Source organism: Rhinolophus hipposideros, assembly GCF_964194185.1.
Source record: "Rhinolophus hipposideros genome assembly, chromosome: 2".
Lineage (NCBI taxonomy): Eukaryota > Metazoa > Chordata > Mammalia > Chiroptera > Rhinolophidae > Rhinolophus > Rhinolophus hipposideros.
This window is the reverse complement of record NC_138048.1, coordinates 24711823-24735243: the sequence shown is the minus strand read 5'-3', so window position 1 is coordinate 24735243 and position 23421 is coordinate 24711823. Positions and strand designations below refer to the sequence as shown.

Genomic DNA, 23421 nt, shown 5'->3' with positions numbered 1-23421 from the left:
GAGTGACAAAGGACTTTAGAGAGTTTATGTTAGTAAACCCTAAGTAATTGAGTGTTTAACCTGGAGGCAAATAGTGGTTTCTCAGGTTAGAAATGGAAGTTTAGAGATAAATCATTTGACTCAAGGATCAGATCTATGTATTGTCAGTGAGTAAACTTTACTCACTGTAGTAAACAGTGGACAAGGTGCAGGGCGATCCAAGAAAGCTCCCAGGGGAAGGATCCATTCTAATCCTCAATAGTTCAAATCCAAAAGCCATTGAGAGAATCATTTCAGCAGATGTTTGATTGCCACCAGAGATCAGAGATGAATGATCTCTTAGGAAGCAAAAGCCCATCTCTTGAACTTTTGGGTTTTTCCAACATTATGTGACTAGCGTAAGAATTTCTTGAAATACAGGAAAATCTTCAAATTGACTTCTAAGTAACTCTATGTCTATCTAGGAACTGAAACACAAATAAAGAACACTTCTATTATATTGCAGCTTATATAATATAATACAATATAAAATCAGGTCATCTGTATATAATATCTATCTTGAACAAAAATAATGCAAAAATTTAGAGATAAGGCTAAACATTTATTTTAATATAAGTATAGTTACGCATATTTTCAAAGCTCAATGAAGTTTTGCATGTTAAACTTTTTGTTTTATATATAGTCAATCCCTTATTTATTTTTTTTTACAGTTTATGGAAATTCATTTGAAAGTCTGAAATTTTAGCACTCTGAACACAATTTTTCAAAGAAGCAATATTTTAAGCAAATAAGTCAGAATGATCTCTTTAACAGCAAAAATGCTATATATTTGTAATAATAATAATGGAATAGAAATACTACATTTATTCTAGTAGTTAACCGAAGTTCATAACCTGCGTAAGCTTGATTTGTTTAATATTGATGACTTAAAGCTAAGGAAAGATGAAGTAAGTTGAGAATCTCATAGATATCTGTTGAGACAATTCTAATTAGACATCATGCCCATGATTCCTTGTAAACCTATGTCTAGTAAATAACTGGTAGAAATATGAAGCAATTCATTTGTTAACCAACAGCTATGGCTAACGAATGATGGGAGTGGGTTTGAACCATGATATAAAAGTGTTGTTTAAAAAGAGTGATAGGAAAGCAATGAGTCAAATTATTAGCCATTCCAGACACCAAGTGCTAAGATTGGATTGGATGTAACTCCCAGTGCCAAAGGGTTCTGGGGCTAGTCAATTGCTTCAGGGTACGTGTGGAAAGCTTCAGGCAATTGTCATCACATATTTGAAAATGTGAAATATTCATAAGTGAACTGGGAATAATTTCAGAAAGTGATTTTTGCTAAGCTTTCAGGGCTCACCAACTATGGATTGGACCAGTCACTATTAGCCTGATGTTTTGTCTGAGTTAGATCATTAATATAACTACTTAAACTTTTTAGAACCAGAAGTATGATTTCATTTATTTTATTAAATTGAAAATTAAAGCAAAATGAATTTGATCAATTACATTAACCAAATGTAATTGATATTTACATTATTTGCTCCTTCACTCTCACCACTTCTCTGCTCTAATGTCATTTTATCAGAGAAACTCTCTCATCATCCTATGTAAAGTAACATCTGCATACTGCCCACATTCCTCATCTTACTTCTCTGCCTTTCTGTACTTTTACTTGATTATTATCTGCATTACCACACTAGATTGTAAGCTTATGAGGTCAGGGCTTTGTTTTATTTATCTCTGGATCCTCAAGTCTTAGAACAGTGTCTAGTAGTATATTGTAGGCACTTAAATATATGTTGAGTGAATGAATGAAATATTTTAGAGGGAAAAGTTCCTCCCAGAGACTATGTATAATATATTTAAGTATAACCTCCTCACTTCTGTGTTCCATTCCAAAATTATAGTTGTGATTTTTCTCCATATAAATCTGGATTATTTTTACATGTTAAAATATTCCTGCTACCCATTTCTCTGAAATGAAAAGTACTAGAACTCATTACATTTTGATGCAACATTGATAACTGAGATTCCTAAATCTTCTAAGGATTTCTGTGTTTTTTTTTTTTTTAAATATAGGGCTTTACTTTGTGAAGTAAAGCATATTCATATTGATTCCAAGAGAGTAGGGAATAAATTCATGATTGACATGATTTATGTTGGCTCAAAGCTTAAAATGCATTACTATATGTGGGCTACTAATTAGGTAACTTACTTATTGTTGTTTTTTTTTTCATTCATGTGTGAATGATACATAACATATATCAGTTATCAAAAAATATAATTGTCTTTTTGTATCTCACCAGTTTTTGGTATGCATAATTTTCAGTCCTTGAGATCCTGCAGAACAAAGGCTCACAGTTTCTATTGTTTGTATTCTTGGAATGGAGCTATCCTGAACATGATGAGTGTTTAACCACTTAGCACTTGCTTTAGCCACTTTTTTTTTTAATCCTGAAAATGAAATTAGATAAAACAAAGCTGTCCTAGAATATTTCTAGTACCAACTTGGTAGAGCCAAAGAGATAGAAAATCAAATAAATTATTATGTAAAATAAGGTTTCTTTCCCTTATGACTTAACACGCAATGCTTGTGATAACTTTTCACTTGGTTTTGTCTTGTAGAAATTAAATAGGTGTTAATTGGCCATACGGTAATGTGACAACAGGCAGAACATTCTCATCTAATATAAAACTACAATTACTACATGTGCATCTTCAGAACAGAAATAAAAAGAAAAATATCTAATAATGAAGATTATAATCAAAAACAAATCATTTGGTTTTCTCAAATTTCTCAAATCAGTTCATGTGGTAATTATACTCCTAAAATGAATTTGGGGGCTTGAGAATTCATTGGCTTTGTATGACACAGCATATAAATTAGATAAAGGTCTAAATTTTCTGTAACTTTCTTTAATCCTGTGTAAAGCAGCAAATTGAGCACTGTCGTGTTAGGATCTTTTATTTCATCTATTTCAACATACGAACATAAGAAAGTTCATATGCACAGATGCATTCATGCATGTATTAAAAAATGCTAACCTGTTTCAAATGAAATTTTATAAGGGGAAAGATTGAAAAATTATTCAGCAGCTAACAGTACTCTCCAGTAATACCATGGTTCTGTTAGAATGAAATAAAGTAAATTAGTAGTTCAGTGCAGAAAGTAGGAAATGCCATAATTATACTTTGAAATTTACATGAAGGGAAACCAAAGAAAGAGAATTCATTTTTTATTTGTTGGTTTTTTCTCAACAACAAAAATTCTTTAATGGTTAAAATTTGTAGAGCTAAATGTCCCATTCATATCCATTCCAAATACAATCCTGGGCCTTTCAAGATGATTTGCAACCTTTAGTATGCAGCTGCAGTTATGCTTCAAACCTTTTTTTTCAAAATGGTATATTACATAATGCCATGTCCTAAGTGAGATCCTATATCATTTAATAACTACTGAAATATTTAGTTAGTTTTTGAGGTGATTTTTAAAGATAAAATATCTGTAATAGTGGTTCTCAACGTGTCATTCAAGCACATTCTGGGTGCTCCAGAGAGCATTTCAGGAGGTCCACAAGATTACACTACTATTTTCATGATACTCAATAAAACATTATAACTTTTTTCACTCTCAACATCTCATGAATACACAGTGGAATTTTTACAAAGGTTACAGGATGCATAATAATATTGTATAGTGGAAAGTGTCAGTGTTTAGAATTTCTGCATAACTCAGTAATGAGAAATGAGGAGAAATAACTAGATGTGAGTATTGAAACTAATTCTGATTTCCTATCCAATATTTTTATGAAAAAGGAAAAAAAAACCACAAAGAAGTGTGTATTATTATCTTAGCTGACCCTTTCCTTTCAGGCATCCAATTGAGGACAAAAAGAAGGAAAACGTGTGATACACTGAAGGCAGTACCAACGGCAGCACAGGGAAATGTCTGATAAACTGTTTTCAGTTTTAAGGCTAAGCATTTTCTCAATTCCTCAGATGTTCCTTCGAGTTTAAGAACTTCTAAATACAGAATTATATTCTACTCTTCTATCCTGCCTATCAACCACAGAGATATTTTTTAAATGAGAACAGCAGTCACCTCACATTTATTTAGTGGCACTGACTCCAACACCTCTCATGAGTCTTTAGTGCAATTACCCTCTGGCTAAAGCAAATTAAGACACAAATATCACTGGAGGCAATAATGACAAAACTGAAACTGTCCTGCTCCGGCCACATCAGGAGAAGTCAGGCTTCTTTGGAAAGGACAATAATGCTAGGAAGATAGAAGGCAGCAGGTAAAGAGGAAGACCAAATATGAGATGGAGCAACTCCATGGAAGAAGCCACAGGCAGGAGTCTACGGGAGCTGAGCAGGGCTGTGAGGACAGGACATTGTGGACGTCAGTCATTCATGGAGTCGCCAGGAGTTGGAGCGACAAAGGCAATACCTTTCAGAGGAGCAGTCGGGAAAGGTTTAATACATTGAGGCACCAAAGGTTAACTTCTAAATCGAAGTGACACTAGGTGAAATGTGTTAAATGTGACCTAAGTAATATGATTGGTAAAACAGATTAACCAGAATGTGTTTACCCAAAAAGAATGCCTTGGCACACTTTTATGGTGAAGTTGTTTTCCTGAAATAACCATAATCATAGAATGCTAAATCAAATAAATGAGATGTTATGTCCAAGCTGGATAATACTCGTTTTGGTTTAAAAACAAACAAACAAACAAAAAACAGACTCACTCTACAACAATTACTACTTCTCTTATTTATTAATTATTAGCTTCTTGAGAACGGAGATTTTATATCAGTCAAGTCTGCTTCACAAATCACTATATACTTAAACAATTCTGAGTCATGGTATTATTCACAATCTAGTTTTAAAGATAATTTCAAAAGGGGAATTTCCAAAACATTTTGTGCAATAGCAGTGTCCCTGCAGTAAGTACAAGTTCCCTAAAGACACTTTAGTGTGCCAACACTCATTTCATTGTTTCGGTGTTGGTTTAAAAAACAAAATAGCAGCCTACTTCTTTATAACCATACCTCACCTTTTAGAGTAAAATATAAAATTATTGTACCAAACAACACTTACTATGGAAGACTAAGTCAAAGATTTCTAAATTATCCTAGAAATGCAGATGCAGCTCAGAAGAAATCCAGGACACCCCCGCGGATATTTTGAGGAGTTCCAAGAAAATACAAGGGTGAACACTGAAGACCTCTAAACAGCTATTCATTGATAGTGAATGAGCCCATTTGGTCTGGGTGGTTTTTAAGAATCTTCTAAGAATGAAACATAAATGCAAATAGCCTGTTGCTCTTTTACTTCACAAATGCTTAAGAGGAATTTTGACACAACAACTGGTGTTTTCTACTTCTGGACCCCTTGGTCCTGACAAAATAACAATCAGTTTAAATCCTGATAAACTGTTAATCCAACATTCTCCAGGGAGCAGATGGTTTAAATTTGGATGGATCTTACAAGTTTCTACAAGACAAATCATTTCTTTGAGTATCCTAGAAATCAAGACTAGAATTGAGAACTAGGGTGCTCTCGTTTAAAAATGGAATATGCATAGAGATTAGAACCTGACTGAATCACCAGAAATTGAGTATTTCAAAGGCCTTATAATCAGTCAAATGCTATTTATTAAAACTGAAAATATTTCTTGGATCAGGTGATTGTTGTAACAAGTATGACAATGCCTGCAAGAATGATACTTTTCATGAAGTATGTTAAAAACTCAAACAGTAACTGAAGGTTATGAAGGATATTTTTAGAATACAGAGTAGCAATGAGTAAAATTTAAAAAAAAATGATGGCGAGAATAAATATATTATCATTTGTTGCATATGTTGTCTTCTGATATGATAATTTAATCACAAAATGATGCTTTACTGCAGAATATTGGCTAATTTTTTCTGGAGATCTATGAAGAAGCACTAAAAGCACAAGATATTTACCCACGTTTTGCAATTCCATCAAGTTTTCAGAGCTGTGCCGTCACAGTCACTGTTATAAATTAACTAGCTGCTAGATATAAAATTATCTTTTATTTCTCTTGCTCTTAACCTAGTGAACTGTATTCCTAAGGGGGTGGGGACATTGTTATGCAGAACACATTTTTAAAAAGTACCTAGATTCCTAAACAAAACAAATTCACTACAGAGTTTAATTGAAAGTAGGAAATGCAAACAAGGGTGTAATGCATGAGACATAAGTAGACTTCCAACCCATCTAGGAATATCTCTGGAATATTGTGTTTCTGTATTTCTGTGGCTCAATTACTATAGCTTTATTTGTAAATGAAACTCAGTCTGGCATATTGGGCTATTTTTCAGAGTGTGATTTTGATGCCATGTGACAATCTCGGTTTTTGTTAATGGAGTTGTCCAGACTGGTGATTTGAGAAAAGAATGAGTTGTGTTTTCTTTAATCAGGAATAAACTTTTAGAATTAAACAAGAAGAAAATAGCAGAAGTTGACTTTTTAAAAAACTGACCATTTTTTAGCTGGTGAAAGTATGAAGGAATAGGACCCTTATTATATCTTACTACTAGGAATGAAAATTGGTAACAACCTACATGGAAAACAATTGGGTGATTCATGCATCAAATCCTCACATAGTTGCACACATTGTGACTCAGTAATTTTAATTCTAGAAATTTATCTTGAAGAGATAATAATGAAAAGACATGAACTATATATATTGTTAATAATATCAAACGATTGGAATTCTGCCAATTAATAGTGAATTGCATAAATAAATTACGTACATGAAAAAATGGACTACTATACACTATTTAATTGTATTATAAAAATAATATTTATCTGGAAATTGCCATATTTTATGTTGTTTTTAAAGGCAGAATATAAAACAACATGAAATTTATATATAAAAATATAAGATTTATTGATAAGAGAAAATCATTGTATGTATCAGTATATAATGACATATCACGTATAACATGATACCATTTTTGTAACTATATGCACAATTGGTAATTATTTACATATGAAAATGTGTAAAATGTTGAAATCATAAAAAATTAAAATGCTAAAATTGGTTGTCTTTGGGTAGTATTGTTAGTAATGATTATTATATCTTTATTTCTTAAATATTCTTCCATGAAAGACAAATTCTCTAAAAAAATAATATTACAAAGAAACCTGCCAATAAATATATGAAGAAATCATCAAATGTATTTTGAATTAAAAGGATGCAAATTAAAGCTATTAGATACAATGATTCACAACTAATAAATAAATACTAAAAATGATGATAATATTTACTTGTATCAGGAATATGGTTAAGTGCGTTTCTAAAATAGTACAGACTCTTTGGTACAGAAAATCCACCTTAGAAATATATCCTAAGTAAATCATCAGACTCATACAATTATGAATGCACATTGATCATTTATACATTTGTATAAATTGAAAAACTAGACATAATAAAAATTTGCCCACTAATTAGTAGTTGTTTGTTAAGAAAATGGTACAACCAGAGATTAGAAAACATCAAACTACTAAACATGAAAATATAAAGATTATTTATTGACAGTGAACTATATTCAAGAAGTATATTGCCAAGGAAAACAATAGGCTACACAATGGTATTATGAATAATCCTATTCTAATTACGTATCTACTCGTGTGTGTGTGTGTGTGTGTGTGTGTGTGTGTGTGTGTGTGTGTGTGTTTATGTATGTAGGAAAAATCTGGAAGAACTGACTCACAAATTTACAAATGTTCTTTGTGGGTGGCACAATTCTGGGTGACTTTTCTCCTTTTTAGTGCTTTGTTTTGAAATTTTTATAATTTGAATATGTGTTATCTATATAAACATTAATTCAAAAATGCTTCAAAACTATACACAGTTGGATGAGGATACTGAAAATGTATCCAATCCGCTTAAAGGTGGCTCATCCATGATAGAAAGATGGTAAATATAAAAATACCAAAACTTCAGGCATGTGAGAACCTTACTACCTTTAGAAGGGAAGCAATAATTCAATGTTTGGAATTTCAGAATTAAAATGATTACTAGCCTCATGAACAGTGAAACTAGATATTGAGTTGTGTTTTCTTTAATCAGGAATAAACTTTTAGAATTAAACAAGAAGAGAACAGTTTCCCAGATAAGCAACACTATTTTAATGTTAAAGAATAAGATTCCTTTGGGGAAGATATAAATGACAAAGCATTGTGGGGCATGATTTCTATCTATTTACACGTCTATATAACTCAAAGTGGAAAACAAAGCTAAAAGGAAAATTGAAAAAAAAAAACAACACAAAAAACTAGTTACTCACCCTTGTTGTGTAAGCAGCTTCTGGGTCATCTTCTAGAACACGGGAGAGTCCAAAGTCAGAAACCTTACACACCAAGTTGCTGTTGATCAAGATATTCCTGGCAGCAAGGTCTCGGTGAACATAGCCCATCTCTGAGAGGTATTTCATGCCAGATGCTATCCCCCGAAGCATCCCCACTAGCTGGATGACTGTAAACTGGGCATCATGTTTCTGAGAAGTATTTAAAATGTATAGTTAAGACATGTCACTATTTCTTAACAACATAGCTAGTTAAAATCTCTCACTGAATTGTAGCAAGTCTGACTATATACATTGTAGTTCTAAGCACTGCAGCCTAACAAGATAAGTGAATAAATGGAGACAAGGCTAAAACAAAATAGGATAGGTGCTGCATTACTAAATACTTTGTAACAAAACATACCCTAATATTCTTTGACTTCAGGTTCAAAACTAGAACTTCCTTAGTGTTTATGTGACATATTAACCTCTGTTCAGAAATTTTACGTTCAAGAAAAACAAGATAAAATGGATCCTGTGACTATTTTAAGTTTTTATTCATTTGGTTGATTTCCTTTTGGTTTCCTATGTATTTCATCAATTGCTTCAAATAAGATGGATGTTAAATTTTTAATTATCATAAATAATTAGTTCAAAATTAATCAAAAATATTTACTGAACATATGTTTTTTTTATACAAACCTGAGTTATAGGTCATAAAATAGAAAGTATAGGAGATCCTATTAGAGTCTTAGACTTAGAAAAGCTTTCAATCTACTTGGATTAAAATAGAAACACATAGTTTATTTGATAGGTTGGTAAATAGATAGATGGATGGATAGATAGAGAGATAGAGAGATAGAGAGATAGAGAGATAGAGAGATGGTTAGATAGGTACATAATATGTATATACATATATACATATATAAATATAAAATGCCATATCTAGTTATAGCTACACAAACAATATTTTAAAAGAATATTTATTATTATGATTTTAATTACCTAATTTGGAAAATGTTTCTGAAACATGGTTATGAAAAATAATTGCTAATAAAATTTATATCGGGCTCATGAATATCAGAAGCAAGTAAATGAAAGTTTCTACCTTAATTGATTTTACATGTGAATTATACAATCAATACAATTTCTTATTCACAGAAAATTTTCCTCCATAATGACTGTACTATCTTATATATCATCTATCTATCTATCTACCTACCGACCGATCTACCTATCATCTGTCTATCTCTCTTTATACTGTATAGTGCTGAAAGCAGCTTGAGGACAGATCTATGTATTTTTTATTCCTTGCAGTGGTTGGTGATTGGTAATGTTTAATACTCTACAAAATTTTTGTATGTTGTTGAACATAATATTTGTTTCAAAATCATATTCTGAATTGAGAATACTTTGGAATTATAGCACATGCTTATCTTCTGAGTGGGTGGCACTATGTGAGTGATAAATGGTCTTCTATCTCACAGGAGTCCAAGGTTACATTAAATAAAGAAAAGGGAATATTTTTTACATCAGTGTTATTTATGTCTTACTTTAGGATTATTTTTTTTTTTAATTTTTAGTTTAACCTATGTGAATCTTGGCAGTAGAAAAAGTCTGAAGAAGATTGAACACATTTGTTTAAAAATATATAAACCATTAATATTTGGATGCATTAAGATAAAGATGCAAATTTATAGTCTTTCTCTTACGACTTAGTCTCAGAAAATTTCAGTTTTACTTTAAAAATTGATTATCTAATTGCTTGGCAGAAATGTCAGAGGTTGACCCAACATTTTCAGTAATTCATTCCATATTTATGTATGCATGTGCAATAAGAGATACATGAATGTATATAAAATCTTCTACTTACACGTAAGAAACTGTCCAAGGAACCATTCTCCATGTATTCTGTGACAATCATAACTGGTTTACCTAAATACATTGTAAATGATAAATTAAATATATAATCATCAGTAGTTTTCAACAAATATCATGCAATGAACATATATAATGCACTTGGATACACCTGATGAATTTAAAAAACATAAAAGCTTTCCCTGTCTTCCTAAGTTTGCAAAGTTGCACTTAACCCCCCCCCCCAAAAAAAAAAAAAAAGATTCCAGTAGAAAATAACTCTTTTTTAAAAAATTAAAGCTTGGTTTTCAGAACAAGAGCCCATAACCTATGATATACAAATTGGCTTCTTTAGCATGGCTTTCCTTGAACACAAAATATGACCTTTCTTTCCCTTTATTTGCATCATAACCTATCAACAAAATCAAGTATTTCTGCCTTCAATCTCAAGATAAAGCAATAAATTCCAGTCATATAGATTCTACATGTATTTACTTAACTATATGCTAGGTGTTCTCTTGTTCTGGTTAGTCAGAAGCAAGTAAATGAAAGTCCCTACCTTAATTGATTTTACATGTGAATTATACAATCATAACCTTTTAAAATCTATATTAACAATTAACACATTAAATTACAAAATCCACACTGTCTATGTTTAAAAGGAAAATAAAATTAAAATTTCTGTTGGCAGTAACTTGTAATAACTATCTGGAAATATGTGGCCTTATATATCAATAATCCTTTAAACAAGCATTTAAATGTATTTATTTATCTCTTATTATGTACAAAATGCAGGTTGGCTTATTTTACATATACTAACTTATTAATTATTATTTCCATTTCACACACAAGTACTTTGAGATATACTGAGGGTAATTAACTTACTCAATGTCACACAACTAGTAAGTTATAAAGCCGAAATTTGCAAATTTAATATACTTTTCTGTTATTTTGAAAATTTATACTGAGGGAAACATTTAAAATATGAAAAGCATTAGATACAAAAGTACTAAATATACTTAATATACATAGATCTACCAATCGAATCTAACAATCTACTACCTGTTCAAGCACAGGTAATAATTTAGGCAATTGCTGGATATCAATTCTGTAGATTTTTCTGAATTAAAATGACTGAAGATTGAAGTACTTTAGACAGTCATTATAGTATTAATATAATGTGCACATGTTGAAAATAATCATTCTACATATGGTCTGATAACAACTAGTAAAATAAGTAATGCAAAAAACATTCTTAACAGAAAGATATTTGTGAAAAATTTATATTTTTGATATGTAGGAAACACTAGTAATTTTTCCCATATTTAGAATAATGTAACATTGTATTAGTACTTGACATATTACATTAAAAATACATCACTTCAGCTACACATCATCCTTCTGCTTTAGTAATATGTATTATTCCCACGTTACTGTTTCCTCAAATGAAAGTGTTGTGGATTAAGGAAATTTGCCAAGGTCAAACAATTAGCTAGTACTTCAGCAGATTCCCCCAACATGGTTGTCTCTGATTTCAAGGGCTACATATATTAATCATCACACAGTCATTCTCTTCTTTTGTTGCTATAATATTGTTTTAATTTTAAATCCATCATATTACAAAAAGAAGAAAATAACCCTTCCACATCTAGAAAATCTGAGTTGTCTTGACTGAGTACTGATGAAAGACCGCAAGCAAATTCTAGAATTTTAACAAACATCCATATACACCTAATTGTAGAACATACTTATAATTTTTTCTCATATGTTCCTTCTATATTATGAAGGTTAGTTTGCCATTTGATGATAGAAAATAGCTTTGTTTGGTTGATTTTCTTTCCTTTCACAAGTGAAGATTCTTAATTCATACTGGTTGTGAATTATGGCTTACTATTGTGAAGGTGATACTTACTACATTTAGTACTTCAATATATCCCAAGCTGCATGTTTTACTTATTAAATTGTGAGAAAAATTATTTAAATTCATAAAATTTCTCAGATACTTTTCATATATGTAACAATCAATTGATACATCAATCTATTTTCTATTAAGAACCTGATTTAGTTACATATTTTGGGTAACAGATCATATACCAAGGGTGCCAAAAAATGTATACAGGTGACTTGTATTCATCTTTTCTTGTTGGTATATATTGAGCGTTACAATTTTAATACAGTTTTTTTCCTTTCTTAAAATGTGTATACATATTTTTGGCACCTTTTATATATGTAGGTAGTCTGGTACTCTCTGAAAAGTCATTTTAGCCAAAACCTTAATCTTCCAGAACTTACTTTTTCAAAATTTTAATCAAGCTTTGATTTGACAATATTAAGGAAGAAATGGAACATTCGACATCTCTCCTGAACTGGTAAATCTAATGCCTAAAGACTAGTCCCATAGACCTGACCTGTAATGAAATGAATGGATGAATGAATGAATGAATGAATGAATGAATGGATATCTACGTTCTCCATAAATCATTATTAGTTTCTAAGTTCCTTCTTTAATATAATTCTAGAAAGCATAACATCTAACAAAATTTGATGCCTACCATGAATGCAGTCACAGATACTTCACCCCATACAGCCAACTCTCAGTTACAGTGGCCAGTTACCATGTATACAGTACTACCCAGACCTTTGCTTATCACTCTTTCCTTTTGGCTCCCAGACTTATGACCATTTCATTTCTTGTTAGCATGTCTAGTACAATGTTTGGCAAGGAAAATAAAAGTAGCTGAAAAAAATCAAACCAGTCAATTAAGCCAAAGCCCCATGACCATTCAGAAATCAGATCAGGCTGTATGCAGCTCTATAATTTAGGTATTTATAAACACATCAGTTAAAATGGGCAAGTCTGAAAATGTGCTTTACATTAAGTTCAAAGATTCAGCAAACCCAAATGTACAGACAAGGAATAAACAGAATCACAGATATTCTACCTTGGAAAACAATATCTTCTTTTAGTTTCCCTTGTGATTTTGATTATGATGAACAGGGTTAAAGGAAAAGAAATTGCAATAGTCGTGAGAACTAATTCTAACATCTATTAATTGTAGTTGGAAATCATCTATAAAATACCAGCTCATCTGCATGATACAATTATTTCTATTCAAGTTTGCATGTTCTTCCGTGTGTATGTTGATTTAGAAGTGACATTATCATCAAGAACCTAGATCCTCATAGACACAGACAATAATTTAGTGGTTACCAGAGGGTAAGGGGGTGGGGGGTGGGTGATGAGGGTAAAGGGGATCAAATATATGGTGATGGAAGGAGAACTGACTCTGGGTGGTGAACATACAATGGGATTTATAGACGATGTAATACAGAATTGTACACCTGAAATCTATGTAAATTTACTAACAATTGTCACCCCAATAAATTTAATTAAAAAAAAGAACCTAGATCATTTAGCACATTCAGAGATCCTAAAATACATCTGAGTATATATAATAAAAGCAATGAAATTATTGCTAAATGACCAGCTGAAAAGAAACTATCAAAAATGTGCAAAACAAAAATTTGCAGTGGAATTTTGCTTTGATTCTTAAATTAATTTGTAAAGATAAACATCATGATATCTCATAATTAAGGGTTAAGGGAAGCATATCAGTCTGTTACGATCAGCTCATTTCCCCAACTATCCCAGGCTCAAAGATGTTACTAATCATTGAACTACTGTTTGATAATAGAAGAAATGTGATTCAGAATGTCTAAGAATTCCAGATTCAGCAGTATTTCACCACAACTTTCTTGATCACATTTTTTCTATAAAAAGAAGAGCAGGATAATGTGATAAATATATAGTCACACATAGGAAATTTTATTGCAGTTATCAATTAAGTGTTACATTAGATTGAAATATTTTCTTGCAAACATAAAATTATTCACAGTGGTTGAAATATTACACCTTATGGAAATTTAATTCATTTCCAAAGAAATGCTATTAACTCCTATTTATAGTAATTGTGTCTTACATACTCCATGTCTTATTTTCAGAAGTCTTAAACACACTCTAATATATGAGTATGATTTATAAAGTCAAAATATTTGGCATTAGCTGCCCACACTTGTACTTAGTATCTTGTAATCAAAATCAGAGTGGAAGTAAAAAAGCATAAGCAGGAGAAATAAAATTGAAAAAAAAAACTGACAGAATACGTCTCACTATTTCCAGGAAAGAAGACTTGAATCATCTCTGATTAGAAAGATAATGTTTTGGTTATAAATTTTCACGTACTGTACCTAACTGACTGATAGAATTATTGAAATGCATTAAATTAGAGTATCTTTCTGCAGGTGGTCCCTTAAATTATATAAAAATACAGGACTATCTTTCCCAAATTCCATTTTAATCAAGACATTATTCATGTTAAGAATGACCTTTATTATATCCATTGGTCTATGAGTTAATGAGGGCAAGTGCCAACTCTATTTTGTCTACAGTTGTAAATCCAGCACCTAGCAGAGTGCCAGTGACAATGATCACATTATATCTATCATTTCAGGCTGGCTAAGGATAATCTCTCCCTTGAAAACTAGGCTAAGAAACACTTTCTCCAAGTCTTCCTTAACCAACCATACTCTATCAATCTTAACACATCAAATGCTTTACACTCAGCAGACTTTGAGATTTTTTAATTTATTTTGCTAATTGGAAACACAATTTTTAATACCTTTGAAGTCTGGGACAATCTTTCTATTCTTCCTTATTCCATTCAGAGCTGACTCATATGGTATGTGCAATGACACTGCATATAGTCATCTCAATGTGCTTGGTTGATTTTACAAGGACAGCTTAGTTTTTTTTTTGTTTTTTTGTTTTTTTTCTTTTCAAGCTTTCTACCTTTGAATTATTTCTTGTCTAATTGCGAAAATTAATACATGAGTTATAATAATGAATTGAAGTGATGATAGCAGGCTTCTTTTTTCTACTTTTAAAAAAATGGTTTTATTGTTTCATGATTCAATATAACATTTGTAGGTTTGTTTGTTTTTGTTTTTGTGGTGTTTACGTACATTTACCAGGCATACAGATTTGCTATGTATGATATACTAAGAAAAAAATTTTAATTAAAATATTGTTTATTTTCCACATTTATTGATATTGACTCTTTCTTTTCTATCTATTAAGATGAGTTTCTTGAACGTAAGGGTTAAGCCAACTTTGCATTTTTGTAATAAACTAAACTTGGGCATGATGTAGTATCTTCTTAAAAACTTTCTAATTTAAAATTTTTTCTTAGTATACCATACATAGAAAATACGTATGCCTGGTAAATGTATGTAAACACCACAGAAACAAGAATAAACAAACCTACAAATGTCATATTCAATCATGAAACAAACAAAAAACACATATTTTAAAGTAGAAACAAGAAGCCTGTTATCACTTCAATTCATTATTATACCTAACATATTAATTTTTGCAATTAGACAAGAAAATAAGTAAAAGGTAGAAAGCTTGAAAAGAAAGAAAAAAATAAGCTGTCCTTGTAAAACCAACTAAGCACACTGAGATTACTATATGCAGTGTCACTGCACTTATTATATGAATCAGCTCTGAATGGAATAAGGAAGAATAAAAATATTGTTACACTGACCCGTTATTTTCCTTTCTGATAATATTCTTGTATGAGTTGATATCAAAATATCACTAGCCTCATGAGTTAGGGGTGTTTCCTTTTCTCCCTTTCTGCAAGAGTTTACCAGAATTACTCAGACAGTTGTTAAACAAGTGTATAATTATATTTCTTCTTCTATTATGAGAATTATTGTAAATTTAAACTAGCACTTTTTAATAGACAGTTTTGTTGGACACATGTAAGTCATGCTCTAACAAATTTCGTAAGTTGAATTTAATTTTTCTGAACTATCAAAAATACATCCTATCTAAATGATTGGGAAAAATATACAACACATTCTTTTGTAATTCACATGTGGCCAATTCAACCAAGATTATGAGTTGGATAATGTGAAGAAATAAGGAAAGTTCTTTAGATATGTTAAAATAGCAGTCCCTACCTTATGTTTTTTTCTCTAATATATTAAGTAGAGATTTTCTTAGTTTTATTGATGTGGGCAATTAGGTAGAGATTTTGTTATTCTAACAAACAATTTCTGTAAATTATTAATAAAATAAATACAACTATATATTGCCTATTGAGAATATGACCTGGAGTGTAGTATCCCTGAGACAAGTAGCGAATACCTTTAAAAAAAAAGAAAACAGGAAATAGCAAGAATTTGGCATTGTCACTAAAGAATGACATCTTATTCCTGCAGTATTTCTTTATCATGTGTGGAGGAGCTAAAAAGGTGAAAACAAATGACTGTTTTGTGTCAAGTAGATGCTCACACCAACATGGAAATGTTTTAATTGTGAGAAATCATCGCAAAGTTCTGCTCACAGCATTCCTCAATAATACAAGTTTACAGTTAAGTTGCATTATTATTATTGTTTTTCAAAATTTCAGTAAATAATTCCCCCCAAATAGCAACAAAACAAAACACATCAACTTCATTAAATTTAATCCCTTCTATTTCACTAGGTGAAAAGTGGCCAATGGAGTTCTTGAAGTCTGAATATCATTTGACTAATGGTGTGATGGCAGAAATATCAAACATTTGCTTTAAAAAAGTTTCATCTTTTTGAACTTCAAGTAAAATTGATAACACATGTTAGTGCCAAGTTCTGAGCAAAGACTGTGTCCCCAGCTTTCTGCTACTTTGAAGATCAGAGACTCTCTCACCTTCTCTTGTTTAAGACCATCAGGTTCAAAATGTACCATTAAAATTGTTTATGGCTCAATTCAAATAAATGAAAATATAATGATTGAAGCTTTCTTTAAATGAGTTGAAAATGATACATTATAATAGATCTAGTGCTTCAAAGCACATAATTAACAGCAATAATAAAAAGAATTATCTTTGAGCAAAAAAAAATTATATATATATATATATATATATATATATATATATATATATATATATATATATATATATATATATATATATATATATTCCAAGTATTTCTTCTATACACCTAATATTAACTGGTAAAATCTCAAACCAACCAGAAGTGGTCATTTAGATTTTCATGGCTCTATTCCACTTAACAATGTATTTCTGTGTAATCTTATTCGATCTTTGAAGTATCTGGAAATAGGAAATTAGAGCTGCTAATTCCATTTTGCAAGTGAAGAAAGTGAGTCTCTGTGAGTGGTTTGATTTGCCAGAGGTCTCACAACCAGTAGGTGTAAATCAGAACTGGAACTGTGACCCTCTGATTCTCAATCCCAATACCAATATGCTTCCTTTTCTTCTTTAAATACAATTGTGTTCATTAAAATATAAGCTTTGCATCACTCTAGGTGTGTGTGTGCGCGCGCCTGTGTGTTTGAATTTTGCAGTTAGATTGTTTTAGCCATTTTAAAGACTGAGGAAACAAAGAAATAGCAGCGGATTGAATACCTTATTCTGGTAACAAAATTGTCTTATTTATATGTTAAATGCAGCATGTTATATTTATTCTATGGCATTTCTATTTTCTCTCAGATGTTACAGGGTGCCAGACTTAGAGCATTTAAATATGTCACTAAAGGAGCTCAAATCTAATTCTAGGTCTGCAACTCTATTATGTTTGCACTATATGAGTTAACTGGGATTTATACAGTCAGATTTGGCAGCTTCTTACATACTTATTTGACTAGCGAGATATATCAAATTTAGAACTTTTTCTCTAAGAAGAAGGTAGTCGTAATCCATATTAGAATGTTATAGAATCAGATTTGAACAAAACATTTAATGTATAGTACCTGCAATTTTTAAAGGTCATTTTTTTCATAATGTGTTTTTTCTTTCTCCCCTGCATTTTGGTCTTGGGGATTTTTTTATGACTTTCTTTGCTAAGTGACCATAATTCATATTTGATTATTTCATTTGTATATCTGAAAAAACCCTGCCACAATAATTTTGGTTTAATGCTGCTTATTATTCAGTCATGAATTTATAGGAAACAGCTAGCAAATGTAACAAGTTGTTTTCAATAATTTATAACACAGGAAACAAAAAAAGTTAACTCACATTTGACAATATATGAGTCTATCAATAAGCTTAAATTTAAACCTAATACTTTTATAGTTACTGTTATCTTATTTTTTTTTTTTTAGTTGAAGGTGTTGGAGAAATTAGGTGATAATTCTGCCGTTGCAAAAATGTATACATTTTCTTCATCACTCCCTGAGTGCTGCAAGCAGTTACACAATTGTACTTCTTTGAAATGTGCATTCAATTAAATGAACCAACATTAAAGAAAGACCTATTGGTAGAAGATACAGTTCTTTTATTCATTCATTAATTTAATGAATCAATCAATCTTTCATTGCTTAACATTGCTAAATTAAGTACCTACTATGATCCAGGTTCTGTTTTACTCACTGATTATCAAACCACATGGATTTGCCCTTCATGAACATTTTTGTTTTAAGTGTTAAAGGTTATTAATTACCTAGAGAAAGTTGCCGAAGCTTGAGGAATGCCCTGCTATGGTCAATTATTAGGGAATATACAAAAATGAAGATATAAAATAATAAGTAGAATATAATGATAAAAAATATCGTTTTTGTTGAGTTAGTGATAGAAGTGAAATGAGAAGACCAAGTTCCCAATGCCACAGTTAGCACTTTCTAGTTAGACAAGCTACTTGCTCTTTTGGTTATCATTTCTTCAACTGTAAAATGGAATTGTATCTAATTCACAGGGTGGTGGTAAGAATAAAATAATGTCTGTAGTACAGTGTGGAGCACATGGTAGTCAACTCTAAAAGAAAAACTTGTGAAAATTGGCAGTCAAAAAAAAAAAAATGGTACGTAAGTACAAATGAGTTTCCTCTCCCAGTGGGGCTCAAGATACGAAGGACAGGCATTCTTGGTAAGGATGCTACGGAGGAGAATAAGTGGCTAATTGACTATTAAAACACTACGGAGACATGATTGTATCCCATGGATATTAAGTATTATGGTTTTGCTCTAAAGGAACAAAGGATTCATACATTTTCCCAATCCGTACTACTACTATTACCAGTGTTTTTATTATTAATTAAAAAACATAAAAAGTTTTTCGTAACAAAATATTTCAGTATTACTACTAGTATGGTCTAATTTTTAGACATACAGAAGGGGAAAATGCTTCTTACATAGCTTAATATGGATTTAAAGTTTATGGGTAAATTCTTCTACATTGTCAAGTTCTTGACCCCTTTATTATAGAAGAAAACTCTAAAGGATACCAAAATGTTTTTTGCAATTATACCATGCTCTTGTGAAGAAAGATTGGCGTTTTTAGTCACACTAAAATGGGAATAAGTGTTAGTGTCACTAGGAAAGTGCTTTATGTAATGTTAAAGAAAAATATCATTGTGAAAAACATAATGTGTAATGCCTGTTGGTAGCCACATAATATGTAAATGCAGTGTCAATGAATTATTCCCTAATGGATGCCAAATTCCCTGCCATATGTCGTCTTTCACTCTGAGGAGTTTGCTGCCAATTCATTTTGTGCTCCAAAATCCTGAAGGGAAAAAAAAATAAAATAAAAAAATTCAGAGTATTCTCAAGAGGTTTTCATTGGGATTGGAGCCAAAAATCACATAGTTGCCTCAAGGGACCCCTTTTGAGTCTGGCTGGAGAAACAACCATCATGGATGGAAATAAGTTCAGCTCTCCATCACAGGCTGTGAGCCAGAGCTCCCCAGACCAGTCAAGAAGCCATGTGAGGCTGTAGATCAGAATTGTTTGAAATCCACAGAGAACCAAGAAAAGACCTTGGGCCTGATGTGATCCCAGACTTTACAGCTCAGAAGCATTCCCCAAACTCCCATAATTTCCCAAAAGGCAAAGGGAAAAACATGGAAGCTTAAATAAAACTGGTGAACAATAAAAGAAAAAGCAGCTAGCTGGGAGTTCCTGACAATTTCTGTCAAAATTAAGCTATCATTTTTCCCACTTCTTACCATATTTTAATCATTCTGTATTAATATAATATAGTCCAATGTTTCACTTCTAATTTTTTTTAAACTTTTTAAAGATCTAGAATAGTACTGCCAATATAAGAATATCTTGTTAAATATCTTTGTTCCCTTGTCAAAGAAAAACATGTTAATTTTTTTCCCTTTTTTTTTAAATTTATTGGGGTGACAATTGTTAGTCAAATTACAGAGATTTCAGGTGTACAATTCTGTATTACGTCATCTATAAATCCCATGTGTGTTCACCACCCAGAGTCAGTTCTCCTTCCATCACCATATATTTGATCCCCCTTATCCTCATCTCCCTCCCCCCACTCCCCTTACCCTCTGGTAACCACTAAACTATTGTCTGTGTCTATGAGTTTTTGTTCTTTCAGTTGTTTGTATGGTTCTTTTGTTGTTTTCGGTTTATATACCACATATCAGTGAAATCATAGGGTTCTCTGCTTTTTCTGTCTGACTTATTTCGCTTAGCATTATACTCTCAAGATCCATCCATGTTGTCACAAATGTTTCTATATCAGCTTTTTTTTACTGCCGAATAGTATTCCATTGTGTATATATACCACTACTTCTTTATCCATTCATCTATCGAAGGACATTTTGGTTGTTTCCATGTCTTGGCCACCGTAAACAAAGCTGCAATGAACACTGGAGCACACGTGTCTTTATGTATAAATGATTTCAAATTCTTTGGGTAGATACCCAGGAGAGGGATTGCTGGGTCATTTGGTAATTCTATTCGTAATTTTTTGAGCAACCTCCACACTGCCTTCCATAATGGCTGCACCCGTCTGCATTCCTACCAACAATGTATGGGGGTTCCTTTTTCTCCACAGCCTCTCCAACACTTGTTACTATTTGTCTTGTTGATGATAGCCATTCTGACTGGGGTGAGGTGATATCTCATTTTGGTTTTTATTTGCATTTCTCTGATGATTAGTGATGTTGAGCATTTTTTCATATGATTATTTGCCATTTGTATGTCCTCTTTGGAGAAATGTCTCTTCAGGTCCTCTGCTCATTTTTCAATTGGGTTATTTGCTTTTGTGTTGTTGAGCTTCATGAGTTCCTTGTATATTTTGGATATTAGCCCCTTATCGGAGGCACTGTTTGCAAAAATCTCCCATTCAGTTGGTTGCCTCTTTATTTTGTTGATGGTTTCTTTTGCTGTGTAGAAGCTTTTAAGTTTCACATAGTCCCATTTGCTTATTTTAGCTTTTACTTTCCTTGCCTTTGGAATCAAATTCATAAAATGCTCTTTGAACCCAAGGTCCATAAGTTTAGTACCTATGTTTTCTTCTATGCAGTTTATTGTGTCAGGTCTTATGCTTAAGTCTTTGATCCATTTTGAATTAATTTTGGTACATGATGCCAGATAGCAGTCTAGTTTCACTCTTTTGCATGTGGCTATCCAATTCTTCCAGCACCATTTATTGAAGAGGGTGTCTTTCCTCCATTGTGTGTTTTTAACTTCTTTGTCAAACATTATCTGTCCATATTTATATAGTTTTATTTCTGGGTTCTCAATTCTATTCCGTTGGTCTATGTGTCTGTTTTTCTGCCAATAATATGCTGTTTTGATTATTGTAGCCCTGTAGTACAAGCTAAAGTCAAGGAGTGCGATACCTCCAGTATTGTTCTTTTTTCTTAAGATTGCTTTGGCTATTTGGGGTCTTTTGTGGTTCCAAACAAATCTGATGATTTTTTGTTCTATTTCTTTAAAAATAATGCCATTGGGATTTTGGTGGGGATTTCATTAAATCTGTGTATTGTTTTGGGTATTATGGCCATTTTAACTAAGACATGTTAATCTTAAACTGGTCTTTTTGTTATAAATGATAGGTACTTATGAAAAAAATAATTTTAAAAGATCAAAAGTTTTAAATGATTGAATTTGGGTTTAAACAACCTTTGTTCCACATACACAAATGTTGGTCTCATGAATTTACTTACTTTTAGTAACAACTCCCTCCAGTCGAATGATGTTGGGATGGTCGAACTGTCCCATAATGCTTGCTTCTCCCAGGAAATCTCTCCTTTGCTTTTCTGTGTAGCCTACTTTCAGAGTCTTGATGGCAACTGAAATCTCTTTTTTTGATGGAAGTTTTAAGCGACCACTGCACACCTCTCCAAACTCACCTGTTAGAAAGCAAAGAACAAATCAACAACAAAAGGGAAGCAATTACATAATAAAACATTAGCAGTACAGAGCAATTGTTTCCTATTAATCATTTCACACAAAAAATGTATACCTTTGACCTGGAAGATATACATTGTAGGCCTCCAAATTATTTTGGAAGATGGTAATCTGAGACTCCCTAAGAAGCACAAGGACATCCACACCCTAGTGGGAAATCGACCTTGTGAGAAGCCTCATGTATTTTTAAGTCCCACACTGTGAAGAATGCAAAATGAACAAGGGGAACGTTGAAAGCTATATTTAGCTGTTAGACTTTTCACTCCTTGTTCTTATAGTTACCATTTCTTCAGGGTAATCAACAGACTGGCAGGGATATTATGGGTTGAGCATCGGATTAAATTTCAGATGTTTCTAACTATTCTGTTTTTACTACAAAGGACAATTTAACAACATACTCAGACTTCCTGAAAATGAGAATCAAAGCATCTGCTATCAATTCATTTTATTGGAGTATCGGCATATTGCATTATTGACAGACTAATAGTTGTAAAGTTCTCTGGGCTTCTGGGAGATGTACAATAATATAACAGTATCACATAAAAGATACCCCATTTTTATCTATAGAATCACTGTAAAAATATTTTCTCACATTCCAAGTCTTCAATTTAAAAAGTTGTTTCAAGTGAACAATTAATCCAGAAGTCGTTGAACGTAAAGTGTTGCTGACTTTTTAATAGTCTGATCCAATTGCTATAAAATTTCCTAGAACTAGTTTTAGCACTATCTTCATATACATCGTTATTGAGAAGATTTGCTCTTTCATTAGATTTTGAGCTGTCTGAGATCAGAGACCCTTTCCTTCATTTCTCTGCCCCATAGAGATAGTCATAAAGTGGTGCCATCCATATAATATTCCTTGTTCATAAAAAAGTCCTAATATTGTGGGTATTGTAAGATTGGTTTTGTACAACATTTAAAAATGGTATTTAAATATCAAACGAAAGGTTTCATGGAAATGAATTAATTGAATGATCCATTTGTAGGCTCTCTGTGGAATGGAATAACATTCTAGATCCAA

The 23421-nt window shown here is 31.8% G+C and overlaps 1 protein-coding gene across 1 annotated transcript in view; it reads right to left on the bottom strand.

The window, feature by feature from the left end:
• The window catches only part of EPHA3 (EPH receptor A3), a 357328-nt gene that overhangs the window by 30564 nt on the left and 303343 nt on the right, over positions 1 to 23421 (bottom strand). The window contains exons 11-13 of the mRNA XM_081078199.1: positions 22157 to 22342; positions 10187 to 10248; positions 8317 to 8526 (exon numbers count right to left, since the gene is read on the bottom strand). Coding sequence (XP_080934325.1) covers positions 8317 to 8526; positions 10187 to 10248; positions 22157 to 22342 — 458 coding nt within the window. The remainder of the gene's footprint in view (positions 1 to 8316; positions 8527 to 10186; positions 10249 to 22156; positions 22343 to 23421) is intronic.